Source organism: Tachypleus tridentatus, chromosome 2 (assembly GCF_004210375.1).
Source record: "Tachypleus tridentatus isolate NWPU-2018 chromosome 2, ASM421037v1, whole genome shotgun sequence".
In the NCBI taxonomy this organism is placed as follows: domain Eukaryota; kingdom Metazoa; phylum Arthropoda; class Merostomata; order Xiphosura; family Limulidae; genus Tachypleus; species Tachypleus tridentatus.
Genome location: NC_134826.1, coordinates 70784674 through 70808176, shown reverse-complemented (window position 1 = coordinate 70808176; position 23503 = coordinate 70784674). Strand labels below are relative to the sequence as shown.

Here is a 23503-nt window from a genome sequence, read left to right as displayed (position 1 = left end):
GACCTTTCATTGGAATTAACATAGTAATCCTACTCTGAACTGTCTATAATAAGTCAGTATTCTTATATATGTGGAGAGAAAACTACACAATAAGCCAAGGCTGAATTATGTTAAATGTGTGCACTTACTGTAATTAAAGGCCATTTGTCAAACTTACCATTTTGTAATACTTCAACATTGTTATTACAGCTGTAAACATCCAAAAGTATAATGCTATTTGAAAAATTTGCTAATTATGCTCCTTATAAGTTCCATCAGTGTAAATAAGGAATAGCAGATGTCTAGGTAGTGGTTCTCGAGGCACACCACTGTTCGTCTAAAAAACTACCAATAGCAATGTTTTGCACACATCTTCCTCCTGTCATTACAAGTTTTCATACAGGTTTTTGTGGCGAAAACGGTCTCACTTTATCTTTTCAGCTAGAATTGTTAATTTAATAATAATAATACATTATTAAAGAACTATTTAGCTTTATTTTGGTTAATGAAGAGGGCTTTCCTGGTTTGAAGACTCCAAAATTAACATATAATGCATGGTGTATATATAACAAAATTTAAGGACAACAAGGGATCTATTGGTCCATTTAGGCCATACCATCCACTAAACTAAACTCTTTTTATTAAAACCAAAACCAAAATATTAAAGCCAACCCTTATTGTTCAAGTATTTATGAGGCCTTTCCTTGTATTTATTGCACACCTCACATCAAAAAGTAACTCATTCCAATGGCCAGTTACCCCTTTTAGAAAAAATATAACAGTCTCAGCTGATAATTACTCCTACCCTGTTGTTTTATTTGAACCTCAGACAGAGTGGAGATGGTAGATTTCAGGACTTTTATGGAGCTGATAATTACTCCTATGCTGTTGTTTTATTTGAACCTCAGGTAGAGTAGAGATGGTAGATTTCAGGACTTTTATGGACAGCAACTATTTGTGGAAATAGAGGATAATGATATTTCCACTTTTATATTTTTTATTTCTAGTCCTACCATTCTCACCATTAAATATAACATTTTATACCTTAATAACAATCTTAAACACCTTAATCAGATTCCTTCTAGCACTTCTTAATTTGTTTCTCAAGATAAATCTATTTCTTAGATTACAAGTTGTCCACACTTTCTATCCCAGGCAACAACCCTCCTCTGAACCCTTTCCAATAATTCAATGTCCTTCCCAAGGTAAAAAACCCAACACTGAATACAATACTTTCAATGTGGCCTAACCAGTGACCTACACTTTAAGCTAACTTGAGTTTTCCAGGTTGAAATGAGGGTAGAAGTTAGTTTATTTTTAATAACCTATAAGAAAAACCAACAAAAAAATGTTTGTCATGAAGACAAACAATAGTCATTGCAAATTTAAATGACATGGAACAATATTAATAACACTTGGAAAATAGTTTATTTGCATTCTGTTTTGAGCAGAATACTTTTCCTCTTGTGTATTAAAGCCTCATGAAATTTCTTAAAATGGAACAGTACATGTATCATTACCCTCTCAAAAAAAGTATTATTATTATTAAGCCTCTATGTGAAGATTTTTTTCAACAGTCAGATAACTGAAATCATAATATTTGAAAACAAATTAGGTGTAAACGTATAAGTTAAGTGTAAAGATAACTCCAGGATTTAAACAAGTTATTCAAATCACATATCTAGAACTGTTCTTGATGTAAAGATTTTGTTGAACTCTACAAATCAAACCACAAGAAATGACTGTTTCTAAATGAGAAGTTGTTAATTATTTTTATTATTGTATTGACATTCCTTTTTTTTTCAGTTTAAAGTTTTCTATAAAATTCTGTTCAACTAATGAATGTCATGTCTTTGTATTATTTTCTGTAAATGAAAAATGTTCTTCAGTTTTATTGTGCTATTTTTTTCATCATTAAATCTTTTCTCAACTTTTAAGTAATTGTACCAGTTGTTTTTAAACCAACCTTTTCTTTACGTTTTCATTTTAAAATTATGAAAGAATGGATGATTAAATTCTGGAACAGTGGTTCTTAACCTGGGGATCGTTTGAGGTTTCTTGGGGGGTCATGGAAGGTTTGGGAATTATTGGGGAAATCACAGAGCAGCTTGTAATTTTTGTGGCAAGTGCCTGTAACTGCCCACCAATGAGAAACACGCTGAAGTGCGGCAGTTGAACCTTGTCGAGATGCTTGTTGTGCAACCACCTGTCTAATTTTGAGTAAATATTTTCATATATTGCAACATTTTGAATTGCATAAATTTTATTTAACTATATAATATTAATACATCGAAATTAAAATTTAAATATCAATGTTTCCATCGTATTTAATATATTTTCTCATTATATATATATATATATATATATCAATCCTCACACTGAGTGAATAAGTAGGTTTTGTATGATGTTCAGTAATTCCATGGATTTTGTATTTGTTTAGCACTTGTAGCATTTCTCAAGGTCATTTATTTGTAATATTTTCAATAAATTAGGATCTTTATATGGTTTTGATTTATTCTACCTTTACGCAAAGTTCACCATTACAAAAATTATTATAGGGGTCACAGTAATACTCTGGAGAGTCTCGGAGGGTAAGACGATGAAAAAGGTTAAGAACCACTGCTCTAGAATGTAGCATTAGGTTTTTATTTTATAAACAAGAGTCTAAAAAGATATATATTTGGGATGGGAAGACTCGTATATATCTGTTTTCTTCCCTTTCGAAGATATAAAGTAATATTTGGCATAAAACTAGCAAATGTTTGGATGAGTTATGTGTGAAAACTGTTTGATTTATTACAGAATAAAAAAATCTGTAAATATTTGTGTACTTGTTTCAATTACTGGTCAACAATGCTGCAGTAGAAAGAACTAAAGGTTTAGATGCAGTCACATCTTAGGTTTGTTCACATGATATAGTCACCTGAGTATTTGAGTTGTAAATCACCTTAACTAAGTTTGTGAGGCAGTCATATTTATAATGCATGCATCTAGCTGTGTGTCTAAAATAAAGACTTGTGTCTGGATGTAATTTGTTAAAATATAATAATTAATAACAAAAGACATCTCTTAAAATGTATTTTTTTTTTTTTTTTAGCAAGATGCCTGACAGTCCTCATTGCATTTGGAGAGATGACCTGGTAGGAAGAATCATTCTCAAATATACAAACATGCTGTCTGCAGATGTTGTAAGTAGATAATGTTTGGAGACTATTTTGAAAGCTTTCTGTCAGAAAAAAAAAATTAAAGTTTGCCTTGAATATGATTTTTCAAAAGTGTGAAAATTAACCCTGAAATTTTTTCAATTAAGAAACACTAAATATTATCTGTTACAGATCAGAGTACTTAAACATGATCATGTGGTGAATATATTTGTTTATCTCTGTTGAAATTACCTCTTTACTCCTAAACACTCGTTAAGCCTCACTTGGAATATTATGTACAAATTACGTCTCTTTACTCAAGAAAGGATAGTTACTTGTTGCTAAGGGTTTAAAATAGAGGTATCAACCAGGATGACCTCAGGGATGGAAGGATCATTTTATGGGTTAATCTAAGATCTATCAACTTATTTTCTTTTGGAAAAAGAAGGTACAGAATTGATCTGATCAAAGTTTACAATATTTCACAATCAGATTTTAAGCTTCAGATTTCTGCATACTGAATTTTGAAGAGAGTAAGACTTTAGATTAAGATTTGGATTGAGAGTTGAGTTTCCTTTTCAAGAAATATTTTATTATTTTTTTAACGGGAGTGATTAAAGTATTGAATGAGTTGTTGTCAGCAGTAATGGAGGGCCAGCATCTTGTGGGTTTGAGATTGACTGTTGATGATTGTTTGAAAATTAAAGGGTAGGTTTAACTTTTGCTTCTTTCTTACAATACAATTTTCATTTATTAGAAAACTATAAAGTAGGATTCCAAGAAACAGAGTGGTTATATAGTCCTGTGAAACAAAATGGGAACTTATGGTATAATGTTTTGTGAATGAAAAAGAACTGACATGTGCTAAAAAACTCGAGGACACTGGCATGGCCAGGTGGTTAAGACACTCAACTTGTAATCTGAGAGTCATCACGGGTTTGAGTCTCTGTCACACCAAACATGCTCGCCCTTTCAACTGTAGGGGCATTATAAGTGACGGTCAATCCCACTTTTCGTTAGTAAAAGAGTAGCCCAAGAGTTGGCAGTGGGTGGTGATGACTAGCTGCCTTTCCTCTAGGCTTACACTCCAAAATTAGAGACAGTTAGTGCACATAGCCCTCATGTAGCTTTGCACAAAAACAAACAAACAAAACATTTAAGAAGTTGATTTCTAGGCTCACCAGATGGTGTTTGATATTTCTTGAGTTCAGAGAACCATATTTTATAAAAGTTTCATAGCTTAAGCTCATGAATGCTCTTAAATATATTTATTTTAAACTTGTTTGAATTACTTCCTTTTTTCATTATTCCAAATAAAAGTAATATTTAGATTTTTTAATTAATTGATCTCAGTTTCAAAAGTTCATTTTCTAGACACTTATGTCGATCAATTTCTGACCCTAAACTACTGTTAATTACAAGATATTTTTTCTTTTATTTTATATTTAATAGGATGCAAGAAAGCAGTTTTTATAAAAAAAAATTTACTTAAACCATAATTAACTCAGAAGCACATATTTACTCTTGTAGGCCTGGCATGGCCAAGCACGTAAGGCGTGTGACTCGTAATCTGAGGGTTGCGGGTTTGGGCCCGTGTCGCGCTAAACATGTTTGCCCTCCCAGCCGTGGGGACGTTATAATGTGACGGTCAATCCCACTATTTGTTGGTAAAAGAGTAGCCCAAGAGTTGGCGGTGGGTGGTGATGACTAGCTGCCTTCCCTCTAGTCTTACACTACTAAATTAGGGACGGCTCGGTGCAGTGGGCTAACAACCTACTCTCTTAAATGCCTGTTGAAGAATCCGCAAGCGATTGCGGCCCTATGTTCCTTGATGGAATCTAATGGTGATAACTAACATATTTACTCTTATGTACATTTATATCTCAGAAATTTAGTTTCTAATTTTCTAGATAACAAACCATTTGTGCTATACCATACATTGTACCAGAATTGATTGTGTAAAAGTAAGCCATTTAGTGTGAAGTGTTTTCCCAATAGGTGATCTCTTTTGATGAACATGGAGTCAGTGGACATCCAAACCACATATCTCTATTTAACGGCTTAAGGTACTCACATTTATTAATTAGACCATTGTTACCTACAACCATATACATTTATTCCAGTTTTAATAATGTTATTCAATGTAAAAAACTTTGATTTAAGTGAGATTAATAAAAAGCTTTATAAATATATGAATGATAAAGACTGGTTTTTAATTTTTTTTTTTAATTAACTGATTAATAGTTTCAGTTTAGACGATGTAACAGCTGAGATGGACCAATAGGTCACATGTTGTTGCAAAATGTTATGTTTTGATAAAATAATTTTCAAGTATAATCCTGTGAAAAGAATAGTAGGCAACTTCCTTCATTAAAAAATTGTCATGCACATTAGATGTAGACATCAGACTAAGATTAAATAATGTCTCATGCATGTCCTGTGGATAGTGTAACTGAGGGAAGAAATTTCATTAGATACTACTCACTACTGGTTGTCTTGGTTAATAAACTCAGAAGATATTGACAATCTTTAGATGAGATGTGTATACAAGCAGAAACTACTGAATGTTTTCAGATATGATTCTTAAGTTTGTTTAACACAAACTGGAGTTTATTATGAGACAGTTCTTTAAATGTAAATAAAATTATAACCAATGTTTCCAGAAGGTAACTTTACTAGCTTAATCTTTTGCCGTTACAGCTTTATCAGGTGCTATTAATATCCTACAAATCCACTAATCTATTTAAATTTAACTGGGTTAGTGAATTTGTGGGATATCGATAACTCGCGAGAAAGCTGTAATGGTAAAAGGTTGAGCTAATAAAGTTACGTCCTCGAGTTGTAGGTAATGATTTTATTTACATTTTAATTTATGACCTTTATCAGATCAGAAGGTGTTAATGGTCTTCAGGTATTTACATAATTATTTTGATTGATTTAGTTTCTATTAATGAAAATTGAATTTTATGAATTCTCTTTTAAATTTGACTAAACATATTTTTGTACAATTTATCAGAAGTTTACTGGTGATGGTAGTATTCTGTGCAACTGAACTAGCCTAGAGGAATGACTTTTGAAACATTTTAAATATAAACTGATGCATAAACATGTACAAATTTATCAGTTCAAAGCTGTTATCTTGAAATTCTGATAGCAGTGTATTTGTATTTTAACTTAGTTATCTAACAGATGAAGACCTAGTACCTGTAGGTATGAATATCCCATTTTGTTATTCTCTGAGTTAGAGTAATACATATACATTCTCACTGATATTTTTTAAATAAGTAAATAAAGGTTTCAAGTGTTCCTCTTTACTATGTTTAATAAACTACAGATGGACTTAAATTATATAAGCTGTATTTATTACCTTACTTCTATTTATTTCCTGAACTTTAATTTGTAAATGACTGTTTCAATGAATTCGTAATCATTCACATATTAAAACTCAAGGTTTTTGATATAATTTTTGTAAAGATCTTTTAAATGCAAGAATACATATTAATATTTTGTATCTTTAGTTTTATTTGAATATGATTCAGAAATAGGTTTTTATTCTTTGTTTTTTTATCTCAGCATATTTTTAATTGAACCATCCATAACAGTTCCAGTTTATTTATTTCAGGTTGCAGGTTTCTTGTGCTGAAAACAGTGAATAAGCTGAGAAAATATTGTAGCATTTTTGATTTCCCACTCAGTTTCTGTGAAGATGATTGTGTCTTAATTTCAAGTCCCCTTTACATTCTACGTGCCCAGGTGAGAACTTTAAATATTAACATGGTAGTCACCAAATAACACCTGAGTGAGATTTCGAAAAGTTGAAAAATGGTTAGAACTTAAATAAAGTAGCTTCAGAAGCAAATTCAATTGGCTTGGGAAACTGCAGTATATGTATTTACATAGTAAATAATGTTATTATTGCTAACTTTACCTTTCTATATATACGTTTACCCTGAGTCGATAGGAATCTCTGGTTACTGTTAAAACTACTGGAAAATGACATAAGAAAAACAAAAGAAACTTGCAAATAATTTTAAAGAAACCTTGTTTTATCCTGAGAATATGTTACAACCTTGAGATTCTATTTTTTTACCAATAAACCCAAACGTTTCTTTTTTCAGAAAGCAATGACAGCCCATTATAGCCAGCTAGTGTGGTTCAGATGGCTGTACATCTTGTTCTCTCGTTACATGATTATCAACAGTCTCGTTGAACTAAAGAAGAAGAATAAAACAGATTAGCTGTACAAAAATTGTTTACCTAATCTGTTAATATTTTATTTTCTAAGCAAGGATTGTGTAAGGGTTTACATGCTAGAAACACATGAAAAGAGTAATTTTTTTGCTATGTACTAAGACCCATTGCACTTATCCTTAAGAGTATTTTGTATTTCATATAATAAATCACAGTTTTTGAAGATATACAAAGGTTTGCACTCAAGGTTCATATTGCCCATCATCCTCACAAGTGCTACATTTAAGTACCACTTATATTTTAAGCAGTTGAAAATTTAATTTTGTCTTAAATCAGTCTTTTATGATACATAATTTTAATTACATGTCTACATACTGTAAGTACAAGAAGTTCTTATGTATCTAGAAATATTCAGGAACTATTCCATAAATAAACTTACATTTAAATTTGCAAAAAATAGAGGTAAATAGCTCACTATATTTTCCTTGTCTTTTTATTTTCTAATTTATAACAATAAAAGAGTTGGAAAAATTATTGAAGTAGTTTTATTAGGAAACACGTAACTGTAATTTTATCTAAGTTTGTAGTGTTGAATTGTACAAAGACTGATGTAATAAATATTAAAGTATATATTATATACTTTAATAATACTTTTGACAAATGCTGCTTATTGTCATTACATACAGCCAGATATATAAATATATATATTTGTGTGCAAGAGACAGTGAATCTTAAACATGTGTGTTCTAAGTCAAAAAACACATTCATTTTGTGAAATGGTACAAATGTGGTTAATTATGAGTCATTGACACTAATATTTTGTGTAGTAAATAGGGTAGGTCAGTGTTTCTTAAACTCTTTTGTTTGCAGACGACCTGATTTTTTTTTTATTATTTATATCTCTGTGGACCATCACAGGACCTATATGGCTGCTGCTTCCGTTTTATTGACCACCTGAGAAAAGTTGGGGTAGGTGGTTAAGTAACTTCATAGAGATTAGCAGAAATGAACCATAAGCTGATGGCACATTACTATCTGGCCATGGTAACAGGCTACATGTAGCTGACCACCTGAGAAAAGTTGGGGTAGGTGGTTAAGTAACTTCATAGAGATTAGCAGAAATGAACCATAAGCTGATGGCACATTACTATCTGGCCATGGTAACAGGTTATATGTAGCTGACCACCTGAGAAAAGTTGGGGTGGGTGGTTAAGTAACTTCATAGAGATTACCAGAAATGAACCATAAGCTGATGACACATTAATATCTGACCATGGTAACAGGTTATATGTAGCTGACCACCTGAGAAAAGTTGGGGTGGGTGGTTAAGTAACTTCATAGAGATTACCAGAAATGAACCATAAGCTGATGACACATTACTATCTGGCCATGGTAACAGGTTATATGTAGCTGACCACCTGAGAAAAGTTGGGGTGGGTGGTTAAGTAACTTCATAGAGATTAGCAGAAATGAACCATAAGCTGATAACACATTAATATCTGGCCATGGTAACAGGTTATATGTAACTTACACAATTATTACGTCTGAATAAATGAGTAAAATATATAGTGTAATTAACTAAGTGCTGTATATTCAATATGATAGCCAATGTACCTGTTTAATGCACAGGGAATAATGTAGAAAGCCAGATCCAAACACACATGACCTCCCCCAGAAAGGGGGTATTAAAGCTACATTCTCTGATTAGAGTAAGTCATTCTGCAGTTTGACATTTAGAATTTGATACAAAATGCAGGAAATATATCAGGTTGAAACTCTATCCTTTTTATGTCACTCTATAGAGGGCATTAAGTGTGCATGACAGTTATGAGGACAATCAGTCTGGCAGTTCATCACTTGTAAGTAGACATACATACAGACTTTTGTCAAATAGCATTCAGTTCATAAGCCTAAAAATAGTTACATATGTTGATGTTTGTTAGCAATGGCCACCATCTAAATATCTGAAGTAATCACATATGTAGAATTTTTTAAGCAAGAGCCACCATCTACAAATCTGAAATAATCACACAAGTAGACATTTTTTTGGCAAGAGCTACCATCTACAGATGTGATTCAACTTAAATGTTATTTGTACAACCAACAAAGTATGAAACACACGTTTATACCTGTTGTGAATGGTCACTATGAAACTTGATGTTTTGGCATTGAAACTCTGAATCCATTAACTTTCCTAAAGTTCCTAGTAACAGTTCTTTGTGTAAGTCACTCAATGCTTGAAATGATTAGCCAGTTGGTTAGGTTTTTGAACTGAAGGTATATCAGTTCTAGCCAATTTTTATGGAAACTTTGAAAAACTTACCATTTGATTTCATGGCCACTAAAACGTCATTTTTTTGTCTTCTGTGCACTGTGTATTGGAATATTTAAAGCAATTGCTTCTATATTAACTGGACTTTTGTAGCTCATTTTCATCACATTCTCATGTTGTAAACACATTTTCCATTGTTGCTTGCTACAACAGAAGATCAAACCACATTGCCATTTCAAAGTGTGTAAATGTTTGATTTCATTAATGCTTAGTTAATGGAAACTGTCGTTACAATTGTCCATTTAGGATGTGGGATCTGTTTTGTAATTACATTCCACTGCATCTGCCACCTTAGTATACAGGTCATACCTGAAAATTGCTTCAAAATTACCATTTGCAATGTTTTAAAATGCTTGACCATAAATAAAACAAGTTACCGTTTAGATAATGCTATATTCGTATACTCATTGTGTGTGTGTGTATTCATAAAGGGATCATCGATATAGTCATTAAATACATTCATAATGAAACCACTAGTTCACGTTTAAACTTGTATCTGTATATTACATCCAGGCCATTTTAATGCAATTTATTGCAAAGACAAACCATCCTGTTAAAATAGTAAAACTGTCCAATTTGAATATTAATCCTACCCTACTAAAATTTATATCCTTATCTGACCTTATTCACCATCAAGTACGAACGTCGTTAGGATATTATCAACTCATCTTGAACAACTGAATCAGATAACCTGTAACTATCCTTGTTTAAAGTGAAAATAATTTAGTACTGCAGTTCATTCTGTTACCAGTATTGGTCGTTTTATAGCTGAACAAGGGGAGATTTTGATATCAGTAGTGTAAGTATTCTATTGGTAAGTTTATTATATCAAATATTGTGATTTGTTTATTAGATGACACTTGAAAAGACAAACATTCCATGGAATAAGAAACTACTTAAAGTGTCAATATAATCTTGAGAAGTATACTTAAACCTAATTGGGTGTTGATGTGATATAAACATTTAAATCGTTGTGAAAAATTTTAATCGATAATTTTACGTACATCTGTTGGTAAAAATGTATATATTCACTTGTGTTCAGAATTATTGAACAAGAAAAGTGTCCAACTGTTGTGTTTTGTTTTATATCCACCAGTATATTTTTATCCTATTGGTAATCTCAGCAATGTTCAAAATAGCTCTGTTTGTCTGGCCAGGTGGATATTAGGAGTGCCATTTTGACCTGGGGGTTACTTTATTAGATGTCCAGGAAATTAAGTCTGTGTGGTATTGTTGTTTTTTGAGGTTACAATGTAAACAAAGAAAAGTCTATTTTAACAGTATCTTGTCTGATGAGTTCCTGTGTTATTTAATAACCATGACATTCAAAGAGTCACTCAAACCACTCTTTTGTGTGTATATATATATATGTGTGTGTGTGTGTGTGTATTGTTTTCAAGCTAATGAAATGACATTATGCACAGGGGAGGGTCATTTGCCCCTATCTATCCACCCACCTGCCCTATTTAAAGGGTAACCGTCGTGAATGTTCTGTAAAATTGTTTCATAAATTACAGTTAATAAAAACGAATGCACTTTATTGAAAGCCTTTTACTGTTTCTGTTAATAGGTGTATTCATCTATTAAATCTTCGACAAACGTACAGGCATTATATAATCAAGTCACACTTATTCTATCCAAAACGTGAAAAATCATTAAATCTCTGACGGTCTCCGGTTAGCTTAAACTTCCGTTATTCGTATCCACCTAAAAATTAATTTGGGGTTTTGGTTTGAATTTTGTGCAAAACTACACCAGAGCCATCTGCGCTAGCCGTCCCTAATTTAGCAGTATGAAACTAGACGGAAGGCAGCTAGTCATCACTATCAACTCTTGGGCAATTCTTTTCCCAATGAATAACAGGATTGACCGACACATTATAATGCTCCCACGGTTGAAAGGGCAAGCATGTTTGGTATGACGGGGATTCGAACCCGCGACCCTCAGATTACGAGTCGGACGCCATAACCCACCTGGCCATGCCCGGCCCCGCGACTGTTTTATAGTATAGACTAATGAGTGTTGGTGGTTATTTCACTATTTTTCAAATGTCATACTAAGATAACTGGATAATGAATAAACTGTTTGTTTTACTATCAAAATATTGCTTGTTTGTATTGTTATTGTACAAATGTTTAGTAATATAATTACCGAATAAAAAAGTATAAACATTGGGTCAGGTAAGAATCCTAAGTATTGAAAAAGTTCTAACAAATTATCTGCCAATATTTAAGAGACAACTACAAATAACACTTCACGGCGAAAGGTCACAGTCGGTCATGCCATTTGGTGGAAGCTTTGTATCACCCAGACATCCAATCAGTACAGTACATAGATAAATAATATAGTAATACAAATACCCCCTAAATCGTAATGGATTTAACATTATTAACCCAGCTTGGTGGTTATTAAAAAATCTTAAAATATACAAGAAAGCTTATGTAAACCGTTCGAATTTCTTCTAAGCCACCAGTGGGCTTTCCTTTTTCTTTTTCCTTTTTTCAATAATAAAGCCTCTTGACTGCAATATATGGATCGGCATGAACAAGCGTGTTTAGGGGTTCGAGTTGTAATCAGAGGATCGCGGGTTCGAATCCCGGTCGCATCAAACATGCTCGCCCTTTCAGCCGTGGGAGTGTTATGTGACGGTCAGTTCCACTATTTCGTTGGTAAAAGAGTAGCCCAAGAGTTGATGGTGGGTGGTGATGATTACGAGGGCTGTTCAAAAAATACGCGGACTGTTTGCATTGCGCGGCTCCAGTTGGTTCTAGGGGAATCCGCTTGGTGTCGCTAGGTTCGCACAGATCAGCTGATTACGACGCCATTTCCCGATTGCAGATATCTTCATTTGTGTATTAGCTATGCGGTTTTAAGTGAAGTGCGATTTTTTCGTTTGGCGGATTTCAGAATGAATGACCTGAAGGAGCAACGACTTGCTGTGAAATTTTGTGTTAAACTTGGAAAATCTGCGACTGAAACTTTTGCTATGCTTAACACGGCTTACGGTGATGTGTGCTATGAAGCGTACGGCATGTTTCAAGTGGCATGAACGTTTTAAGGATGGTTGACAGTCCATTGAAGATGATGAGCGTCCTGGACGTTCTTCCACGTCAACTGACGACCCACACGTCGACAAAATCAACACCCTGGTGCGGGCAAATCGACGTCTGACTGTCAGGGAGCTTGCTGAAGAGTGTGGGATATTAGTTGGATCTTGTTACGAGATTTTGACCGAAAAATTGAAGATGCACCGCGTTGCTGCGAAATTCAGCCCTCAGAACTCGTGAGTTTTTGGCCAAACACTCGATCACTGTTCTTCCCCACCCCCCCTACTCACCTGACCTTGCTCCTTGCGATTTTTTCTTGTTCCCCAAACTCAAAAGACCCTTGAAAGGAAGAAGATTTGAAACGATTCCCGAGATTAAGGCAAATGCGACGAAGGAGCTGGAGGACATTACAAAAGAAGCGTACCAGGACTGTTTCAACAAGTGAAAACACCGTTGGGATAAGTGTGTGCGTTGGGTAGGAGAGTACTTTGAAGGGGTCCCAGACCTGTAACTTCTAAATAAAGTACATTTTGTTTTATGACGTCAGTCCGCGTATTTTTTGAACAGACCTCGTAGCTGCCTTCCCTCTAGTCTTACACTGCTAAATTAGGGACGGCTAGCGCAGATAGCCCTCGAGTAACTTTGCGCGAAATTTAAAAAAAAACAGACTACAATATATTAACTTAATTACAGAAATAACTGTCAGATTGATGAATTATATATAATTAGATATATTAAGAATAAATAACGTTCACTAAAGCAATGGTTTCTCTCTTTTGCCTCTCGCTAGTACGGCGGTATGTCTACGAATTTACAACGCCAAAATCAGAGGTTTGATTCCCCTCTGTGGGCTCAACAGATAGCCCGATGTGGCTTTGCTATAAGAAAACGCACACTCTTTTTTTTATTTTGCCCAGCATGGCCAGGTGGTTAAGGCATTCGACTCATAATATGAGGGTCGCAGGTTTGAATCCCTGTCACACCAAACATGCACGCCCTTTTGGCCGTGTATGTGTTATAATGTGACGGTCAATCCCACTATTCATTGGTGAAAGAGTAACCCAACAGTGGGTGGTGATGACTAGCTGCCTTCCCTCTAGCCTTACACTGTTAAATTAGGGACGGCTAGTGCAGATAGCCCTCGTGTAGCTTTGCCCGAAATTCAAAATAAACATTTTTTCTTTTTTTTACTACGTGTTTGCTTGTAAATAGTAAAATAATAATTTACGTTTCAAGTATTAGTAATTTACAAAATGTTTGTCGATAACGTATTTAGATATTTTGTTTTAATATTTTAGAAGAGGCTACCTTATTTGAAAGACAATATTGTTATTGTCTTGGTGGTTCGGTATTTTTGAAGGTATCGTAATACTCATGGGCAGAATATGTGTTGGGCAGGGAGAAAGGCATAAATATATTTAAACAAACAAGTTATCAACAACCTATTTCGTGATTTTAGATATTGTGTATCTTACTTTGATTGTACAAAATATACCAGGCTATTTTCTTGGCAGTTTTAGACTCGACTCCACGCCTATATGAAACTTATATCTCATTGTCCAAAGTTGAAAAACAAGTTATTTGTTTTTTGAAATAGGAGAGGGCAATTATCCTCTCCCTCTGTAATCCCATCACTGACAACATTCTATTGTTTTGTCTGTTTGTTTTGAAGTTCGTGCAATTCTACTACATTAAATATTCGTTAATTTGGTCATCCAAGATAAACTTACTGGCGATTTGTTTATTAAGCGCAAAAATTCACAATGAGCTCTCTGTAATATTTTCATCGCTGGTATCGAAACCTAATTTTGAGCGTTATAAACCCTCAAACTTAGGGGCAGCTCACACTTCAGGCCATTTTCAAAGAAATGATAATATTTCAATTCTAATATGTCGAATATATATATATATAATTGTAAATTGAATGCCTGGAAATAATATTTGAAAGTTGTAAAGTAAAGGATGACCGTTGACCCATCTATCTATGTTCAAGTGTGTTTACAAGTATATTAACTGTTTTTATAATCTTTTGGACCGTAAAGTTCAACGCCCATGAAAAGCTATGCAATTTTCATTTTGATTGGAGATAGAGTGACATTGGAGGAAGTTGCGCACTTGAGAAAAGCACACGCAGTGTTTTGGTTTGCGCCAGAAACAGCTGTTTCGTACTTGCTTTGTTCAATGGGAATGAACCACAACAGACTGCTCTAGCGTTATGTGACAAAGTGAAACAAAGAAAATAGCTGTAGACAAAGAGACACTTTTTATTTTCATTTTAAATGGTGTTATTGTCGTTAGCAGATGAATATTTACCAAATATCCATTTTTTATAATAACGAAAACTGGGTGGATTAAAAAACAAACAGGTAGGCCTAACAAATGGAATGTTTTTTAAAAAAATAGTTAACGTAATACTAGTCGTGGTAATAATATAGATAAAACTTGACAGATATCAGTTGTTTTTGTTTCATTTTATGTAAAATTATGTATCTGAATAAATAAATAACATTTTTCGAAATTATGAATCAGTATGTTATGCGACTGACTTAGTAATAGTAATACTTATTACAGTTTACTTTAAATTGTTACTATTTGTCTTTTCATTCAAATATTTTTATGGTTTATATTTCATACTAATGGGAAATGTTCATTCGATCAAAGATCAGACTTTTGATTTTGATTTCAAGTCAGCATTGGGGTAGCAGAAGGCCCACATCAGACATTTTTGATACAATTACTGATTAAGTATGATACGTGTGCTATACTTTATAAATGTATTTTATGGAATGTTGTAAAGATATAATTAGACTAGGTAAAATTAATTAATCAGTGTATGTTAAGAAAAAAATTAATGGTTATGCTGATACATCAGAAATGTGATATGAATATTTGGCACACGATAGTAGCTTCTAGTTCTGTTTTTGCAAATTATTATTAATTCTGCCAAAGAACAAATTTACATCTGGTCTTCTGGGGTCTAAATTTGTTGCTTATAACATTCTAATTGATTTCTCGTATTTTCATTTCATTGCTTAGACCATCTGAAACTAGAAACTAGAATGTCCAAACACATTACTACAATTATGACAAAAATTTCAACCCTTATAGGAACAATTTCAGATGTTTGGTTCCCCATTCTTCCAACACATTATTATAATTCCTAAAATGAAGGATCAGAAATTGCATGCATTACTCCAAATGATAAGTTGGTAGGGAGACTTGCATGCTATGTTACTTAAATGTTTTTTATAAACAAATTCCAGAATTCAAAAAGAGTTAATTGATAAGTTGTTTTTTCTGTTTTTTTTTATGGTAGAATTGCTCAAAGAATTAAAAGATAGACAATAAATATTGTCTGATAGTAGCTGTAATTATTCTGTGTGTATGAATAACAGTCTTCTGGTGGACTGTTTTGGATATCTTCAGAGATAGGAATACTTAGAGTATCACTGATTATTCTAAGATGCTGAAAAAAACAAATTTTGTATAAAATAATTTCTTCAACTTAGAGAGAACTGGACAGCCTTGCTAGTAGTTGAACACTCAGAATATTCCAAGATGACATGGCACACACAGATATAGAAATCTGTGTAGAGGTTAGAATTTGTCACAAATAATTCTTGTTTTTTTTTATATAGAAACAAAATATTGCTAATAGCAGCACCTGTTGATAAATTAGACTTATGTATTTAAGTAATATATAATAATGAGTGTTAAATAAATTGTGGGTTATTTGTTTGGAGTACATGAAAATTACATTTCACCAATTTAAAGTAGTTCATGCCATAACAGTTGTTGTTTGTGAATGTTGGTAAGAGAAGTAGTGTTTTAGCTATATATCAGCAGGCCTGATGAGTGCTAGTGTCAGCCAAAGGCCTTGTCAGTACTGGACACAACAGATATAGCCTGATTAACACACTTATGTTTCTGTAGAGATGTACTATTTTTCTATTCTTTCTTCTTATTCTGTACGCCTTTAAATTTACTACCATTCATTCATTTTCTAGAGGATTGGCTGGAAATTTGATAGGATATATCTTGATCCAATATGGCCAGACACCTTTTTAATTTATTTTTACATTCAACTTTTTAACTGTTTTATGGGATCAGAGGTCAATCCAAAAATGTACATCTTAGTGTTTGTATTATTGTATTTATAGAAATCGTAAAAATGAAATTGTCTTAAATATAAATTTCCATGTGCCCAATATATTGACCTGCAAAAGAATTGGATTTGTCATTTTGACTTCTTTTAAGAGGGGTGGGGTTGGGGGTGGAGAAGAAAAGTTCACACAAAAAAAAGCATAATATTGGGGCGTTTTGGTCAATTACTTCGCCATACTTTGACTAACTGACATGGGATTTGGTGCAAGTGTATACTTTAAGTTCTTAGCAGTGATTTATAGTTTTTTTTTCAAAGTTATATAAGTTGGAGTTTGTCCACTGATCTTATATTTATAATTTAACATTATAATAAATGTTATATTTATTTACTTTCAATTGTGAGTTGTTAGAATTACATACCTGAATGATGGACATTGAATAAAATTCTTTTTTTTTAATAATTATAATTAGGGTACATTTGAAACATATTTGTTGTTAACTTATATTTCTGGACTTTAATGTAGTTGTATAATGGTAAGAATTAAGTTAATATCTAATACCATATAATTATCAAGTCACTGCAGTTAGTATAGAACTTAAGAATTTAATCTAAGAGAAAATTTGAGTGAAAATGTTAACTCTAACCTAAGCCTCTTTCAATCTACTGAAAATATATTTACTTCTGAACTAATGCTTTTGAAAATAACACTTGAAAGAGGACATTTTTTTCTTTGTAATTTGCATTGTAAGCAACACAGCATTTATTTAGTGTTTGGGTCATTTTGTAATTTAGTATGAAATGATTTTATAAGTCTCTTTTAGTTGCTACAAATGACATTCATGGAATTGATGAAGTAAATACTAGAAATTAATTAAATTTACTCATTGTCATAAAGGTAATCTGTTAAGCAGCATTTGTTTTACATGTAGTTGCTATGAAATGAAGGCTTAGCTTAGAGACAATCTGAACTTAGGACTGGTCTTGTGACAACTTGCACTGTTAAAAATGTATTTAAAACAAATATATGTAGTAGATTCACTACAAAAAAAAGTTTTCTTTGTTTATGTTTACCTAATAAAGAAAAATCCATCCTCATAACAAGGATCATATCTCAGTTTTTGAGATTGTTTTGTACATACTAAAGTAAGGACACTAATTTAAGCCTTTACTATTGTCACCATCAAGTCTACAGAAATAGTCAAAAGCATGTTTTCTATAGAATAAATAAAGCAGTATTGATTTTTGAATTTAATACTTTAGCAAATAATAAAAATTGTATACTTTTATAACATATGATCCAGAGATGCCAACCATCACGATTTGAGCGTAATCATTACGAATTTGGTGTATACATTACGACTATACACTAACAGACAAATATTACGACTTGTTGCAACTCCCAAATTATTATATATTATATAGGCCTATACAATAAAGTAATAAATTGTTCCCCCAGGGCTTGAAAGGGGTGAAAAGAAAATTTCTAGTGAGATACAAGTAAATTTAATAAATAAAAGACATAGTCCAAATGGATACTTGCAATAATCATGTTTGTGCTGAAATAATAAAAATTATTTGCATCTTTGATGTTTACCAATAGTTTAAGTGCAGTGCTTCTCCATACCATACTGGGTACGTGGGGGAATCCATAGTTACGTCATCAGAGCTTGTCAGCCACTCAGCACTCACGTAGATGGGTATTTCTCGTTTTCTAAGCGGCATAGAAACACCAATGCGATCGTTCACAAGATAGAAAAAAAGAGGCCTCATTCACCAGATTGTCTTGTTTCTGGCAAATCTAAAAGGACTAAAACTGTGAATCAAATATTTAGGAAAGAGTATAGTGCAAAATATCTGGTCATTGCATCAAAAGTCAGTGACAATCATGGGTTTTGTACAGTTTGTCACATCGATTTTTCTGTGGTGCATGGCGGGATAAACAATTGTTCCAGACATACAAAATCAGCATCTCACCAACAAAAGGCTGAGGCGAAGAAAAAAATGATGCAGATAACGACATTTATGAGTAAGAATTCAGAATATGAAAACATAAATGCAGAAGTGATGTTCATGCAATTCATCATTGCTCATAATTTACCCCTAGCTGTAGCCAAATCATAAGGACATTTATTCAGAAAAATGTTCCCAGACCCTGATATAGCAAAAAAATATGACTGTGCTAGAAATAAAACTAAATCCATTGTACAAATGTTGGGTTGTGAAGATGACAAAATGATTTCAAGCATACTTATTAACAGTGTTTACAGTTTAGCCATGGATGGATCCACAGACATGGATGACTTAAAACTGTATCCAGTGGTTGTATGATATCTGTATGGGCTCTGTCTACAATCATTACGCTCAGTCATTTGAAATAGTTGATACCTCTGATGATCTATTTTATCACATTCTATCACTAAACTTCTCAAACATGCAGATAAAATATTTTGGGGAGGGGAGGGTGAAAATTAATTTTTTGAAAAATTTTATCTTCCAATCAATTTCCCAGTCACAGAATACCATTTGATTAAATATTCAATTCACCTTTTAGTCTTTCATACTTCTGAGTGACAGTTGAAACAGTCATCACATGAATATTTTATTCAGTAGAATATAGAAAGTTAGCAGTACAATCTTACTCTTTAATTATTATATGATGGTAAGCTGAACTAACTTTAATAGTTTTGAAAAACTATAAGCAACCAACAAGTTACTGTTACGGTACATGTGGTACCACATTAAGTTTTGAAAAGTTATTGTTTTTATTCCTCTACTGTTGTAGAATTTCCATGAGTAAAGCCTCTTCAGTGGATAATGTATGGGAGATAATTGACACCTGGTGTGACAAATTATTAAAAACAAATGTGTTTTGTTTTGTTTTGTTTTGTTTTTTGTGAAGAAATTATAACAAGAAATGCCAAAATGAGAATGTCTTTTATTGCTAAGCATCTTCAACATTTTTGTGCAGAATTATTAGCTTTGGTCAGAAGCTTAGAAACATCACACTGATGACTTTATACACTCAATATCTTTATTATTCAGTAGACTTCCATATAGCACCGATATTTTAGCATACTTACTTTAGACGTATATAACATGATAATGAACAATGACTAAATTTAATCTAATTTGAAATGGATCTGAGAATACTATAAAAATAGACTGTGTATCAAAAACCATCCAGCAGAAAGAAACTTCTTTGCATCTTGAAAACATTAAAAGATGAGGCTAGAGGTTTCGGGCCTGGCGTGGCCAGGCATTTAAGGCACTCGACCCGTAATCTGGGGGTCACAAGTTCGAATTCCCATCACACCAAATATGCTTGCGCTTTTAGTCATGGGGGTGTTATAATGTTATGAATAATCCCACTATTTGTTGGTAAGAGTAGCTCAAGAGTTGGAAGTGGGTGGTGATGACTGGCTGCCTTCCCTCTAGTTTTACACTGCTAAGTTAGGGACAGCTAGTGCAGATAGCCCCCATGTAGCTTTATGCAAAATTCAAAACAAACCAAACTAGAGGTTTCTAACATATATTTAGATTCTTGTGAGATATATTAAACTTAACAATACCAAGAGTAGTTCATCAAATTAAGTATGAAATGATAGAATGTGTAACAATAGATTTTAAAACCCCTTTGATCAAAGTCACAAAACTTTTCAACATTGAACATAGATAGTATTTAGTACATGTTATAGTCAAATGACTTTCGAATTAAAATATCATATTGTTTTAAGTTAATGTTATTGAAAATAAAACATTTATTGTTAAAATATTTGTCTGTATTTTTTCAATACTTAAAAGTTATTAAGTTAAGGACACACTATTTATAGTTCATAATTGTTTAAAAGATATTTGTCTACTTTTTTATTAATAAATCTGGCTACTTTCTAATTAACAGAAAAGTAACTGCTAGCTTCTCTTCTGGCTACTTTCTAATTAACATAAGTAACTGCTAGCTTCTCCTCTGGCTACTTTCTAATTAACATAAAAGTAACTGCTAGCTTCTCTTCTGGCTACTTTCTAATTAACAGAAAAGTAACTGCTAGCTTCTCCTCTGGCTACTTTCTAATTAACATAAAAGTAACTGCTAGCTTCTCTTCTGGCTACTTTCTAATTAACAGAAAAGTAGCTGCTAGCTTCTCCTCTGGCTACTTTCTAATTAACATAAAAGTAACTGCTAGCTTCTCTTCTGGCTACTTTCTAATTAACAGAAAAGTAGCTGCTAGCTTCTCCTCTGGCTACTTTCTAATTAACATAAGTAACTGCTAGCTTCTCTTCTGGCTACTTTCTAATTAACAGAAAAGTAGATGCTAGCTTCTCTTCTGGCTACTTTCTAATTAACAGAAAAGTAACTGCTAGCTTCTCCTCTGGCTACTTTCTAATTAACATAAGTAACTGCTAGCTTCTCTTCTGGCTACTTTCTAATTAACAGAAAAGTAGCTGCTAGCTTCTCCTCTAGCTACTTTCTAATTAACAGAAAAGTAGCTGCTAGCTTCTCTTCTGGCTACTTTCTAATTAACAGAAAAGTAGCTGCTAGCTTCTCCTCTAGCTACTTTCTAATTAACAGAAAAGTAGCTGCTAGCTTCTCTTCTGGCTACTTTCTAATTAACATAAGTAACTGCTAGCTTCTCTTCTGGCTACTTTCTAATTAACAGAAAAGTAGCTGCTAGCTTCTCCTCTAGCTACTTTCTAATTAACAGAAAAGTAGCTGCTAGCTTCTCCTCTGGCTACTTTCTAATTAACATAAGTAACTGCTAGCTTCTCTTCTGGCTACTTTCTAATTAACATAAGTAACTGCTAGCTTCTCTTCTGGCTACTTTCTAATTAACAGAAAAGTAGATGCTAGCTTCTCCTCTAGCTACTTTCTAATTAACAGAAAAGTAGATGCTAGGTTCACTTTTGTCTACATTTTTAACAAAACAGTAGCTGCTATTTTTGCTTTGTCAACTTTTTGTTAACTGTAACTGTTAGTTTTAGCTTTCATCTATTTTTTGTTAACAGTAGCTGCTAGCTTCTGCTTTTGTTTACTTTTGGTTAACATTAGCTGCTATGTCTATTATGTCCACTTTTTGTTAACAGTAGCTGCTATGTCTATTATGTCCACTTTTTATTAACAGTAGCTGCTATGTCTATTATGTCCACTTTTTGTTAACAGTAGCTGCTAAGTGTTTTGTCTACTTTTCTTTTGTTGATGGAATAGTTTTTGCTAGCTTCTGTTTTGTGCTGTTCAGTTTCATGTCTTTATGATTACAAGATTCTTATCTTTACCACATTGTAACTGATGTCAGAGCAGGTCAAGTTAATAAATGAGCAGTTGATGATAAAGGAAGTTGATTAAAATTCAGTTTAGAACAGCAGGAAAATGCAAAAGCCAACAAACATTTTATTAACAAAATAAAGCAGTCTGTAATACAACATAACTGAAGTTATTTTGTCTTTTTTTTTAAATAAAATCCCCTTTAAAAAAAAAATTCCATGATAGGAAAACACAAAAATATTATGGTAAAAAGAAAGTACTTTCCATGCTGTGTAGCAAAATCATTCATATACATAAGTGATGTAACTAATCACGTACACAAGTCCTTGTAACAAATGTTTTCAAAACACGACAAAAAATATTTGAAGATATCTCAAAGACCTTCACAGACTTTACACTCACCACAGTGAGTTGCATATGAAATAAACTATCATTACGTTGTAGTTACAAATGTATGACCAGGTATTCAATAAAATGAGTCTACATTAAAAAGAATTATAGAATTACATGCCTTGTCAATATTTTGTCACTCTCATCAGAGAATGAAGAATTGAAGGTGTTGGGTGACTCGGGAAAATTGTCTTGACATTTAAGACATGCTTTAATATGAAAGTCATCAGTATTGAACTACTAAGTATGTATTAAAGTTGGACAATGACTAAGGAGGCTTATACACCTCTGAAGACTTTTACCAGCTGATGAGTGCATTAATTAAAAAGGCTCAACCTTTAATAATAGTAATGGAGATTTTTTTTGCTAATAGAAAACTAATATAAGTGTTCCTTAGAACAAATTGTATCAATAGGCTTAACTGTGGTTAACTACTTTGGGCTATGGAATATGATGTAACTATTTTATTCAGATTGTATGTTTTAGAATTATTTTCATTCATTATATTAAAATTAACATAAACATGTTTTATTGTTTCTTACTTATTTGAAGATAATGGCATGTACTTTATTTAATAAAAGTTATTGAATTTGTCATTTTATTTTGGAAATATGAGAGTAATTTTACACCCATTCATTCTGTCTTCTGAGAGAAAACAAGTAACGAAAAACTACTTGTAATGAGAAGTAAAAATTATGTTTACATCTTGTCAGGACAGTTTCTCATTTAGTCACAAGTTTAAAAAAAAAATTAAATATTGAATGATTTAGGTATTTCTAATGTATATCAGAACCACTTTATTTTTGTTTTATTTTAACAAGTGTTTCACCTGTTTTTCATGTGGTATATAGAACTGTGGTTAAATGTTGCACCTTAAAAGTATTGTCATATATATGAAGTGATAGTCCATGTACAATTTGAAATCTTTTTTCAGCACAATTATGTTTTTCAAGACTGTGGTAATAGTATTTAGTATGTTGTTAATTACTCAAGAACTTTGTGTTACATCTGGCTGATCTTTGGGACTGTTTATTGGAGTGGGAAAAAATGGTGAGTTTA

The 23503-nt window shown here is 32.7% G+C and overlaps 1 protein-coding gene across 6 annotated transcripts in view; it reads left to right on the top strand.

Moving 5' to 3' along the window:
- Positions 1–23503, top strand: part of LOC143244180 (protein yippee-like 1) — a 39039-nt gene that overhangs the window by 1861 nt on the left and 13675 nt on the right. For 2 of the 6 annotated variants that reach the window (XM_076488401.1, XM_076488397.1), the window contains exons 3-8: positions 3077–3167; positions 5121–5188; positions 6301–6332; positions 6745–6875; positions 7241–15058; positions 16202–16288. In XM_076488401.1, coding sequence (XP_076344516.1) covers positions 3077–3167; positions 5121–5188; positions 6301–6332; positions 6745–6875; positions 7241–7360 — 442 coding nt within the window. In that variant the 3' untranslated portion in view covers positions 7361–15058; positions 16202–16288. Of the gene's footprint in view, positions 1–3076; positions 3168–5120; positions 5189–6300; positions 6333–6744; positions 6876–7240; positions 15059–16201; positions 16289–23378; positions 23495–23503 lie in introns of those variants that run through there. The other 4 variants (XM_076488403.1, XM_076488402.1, XM_076488398.1 and 1 more) reach the window with 3 other exon arrangements.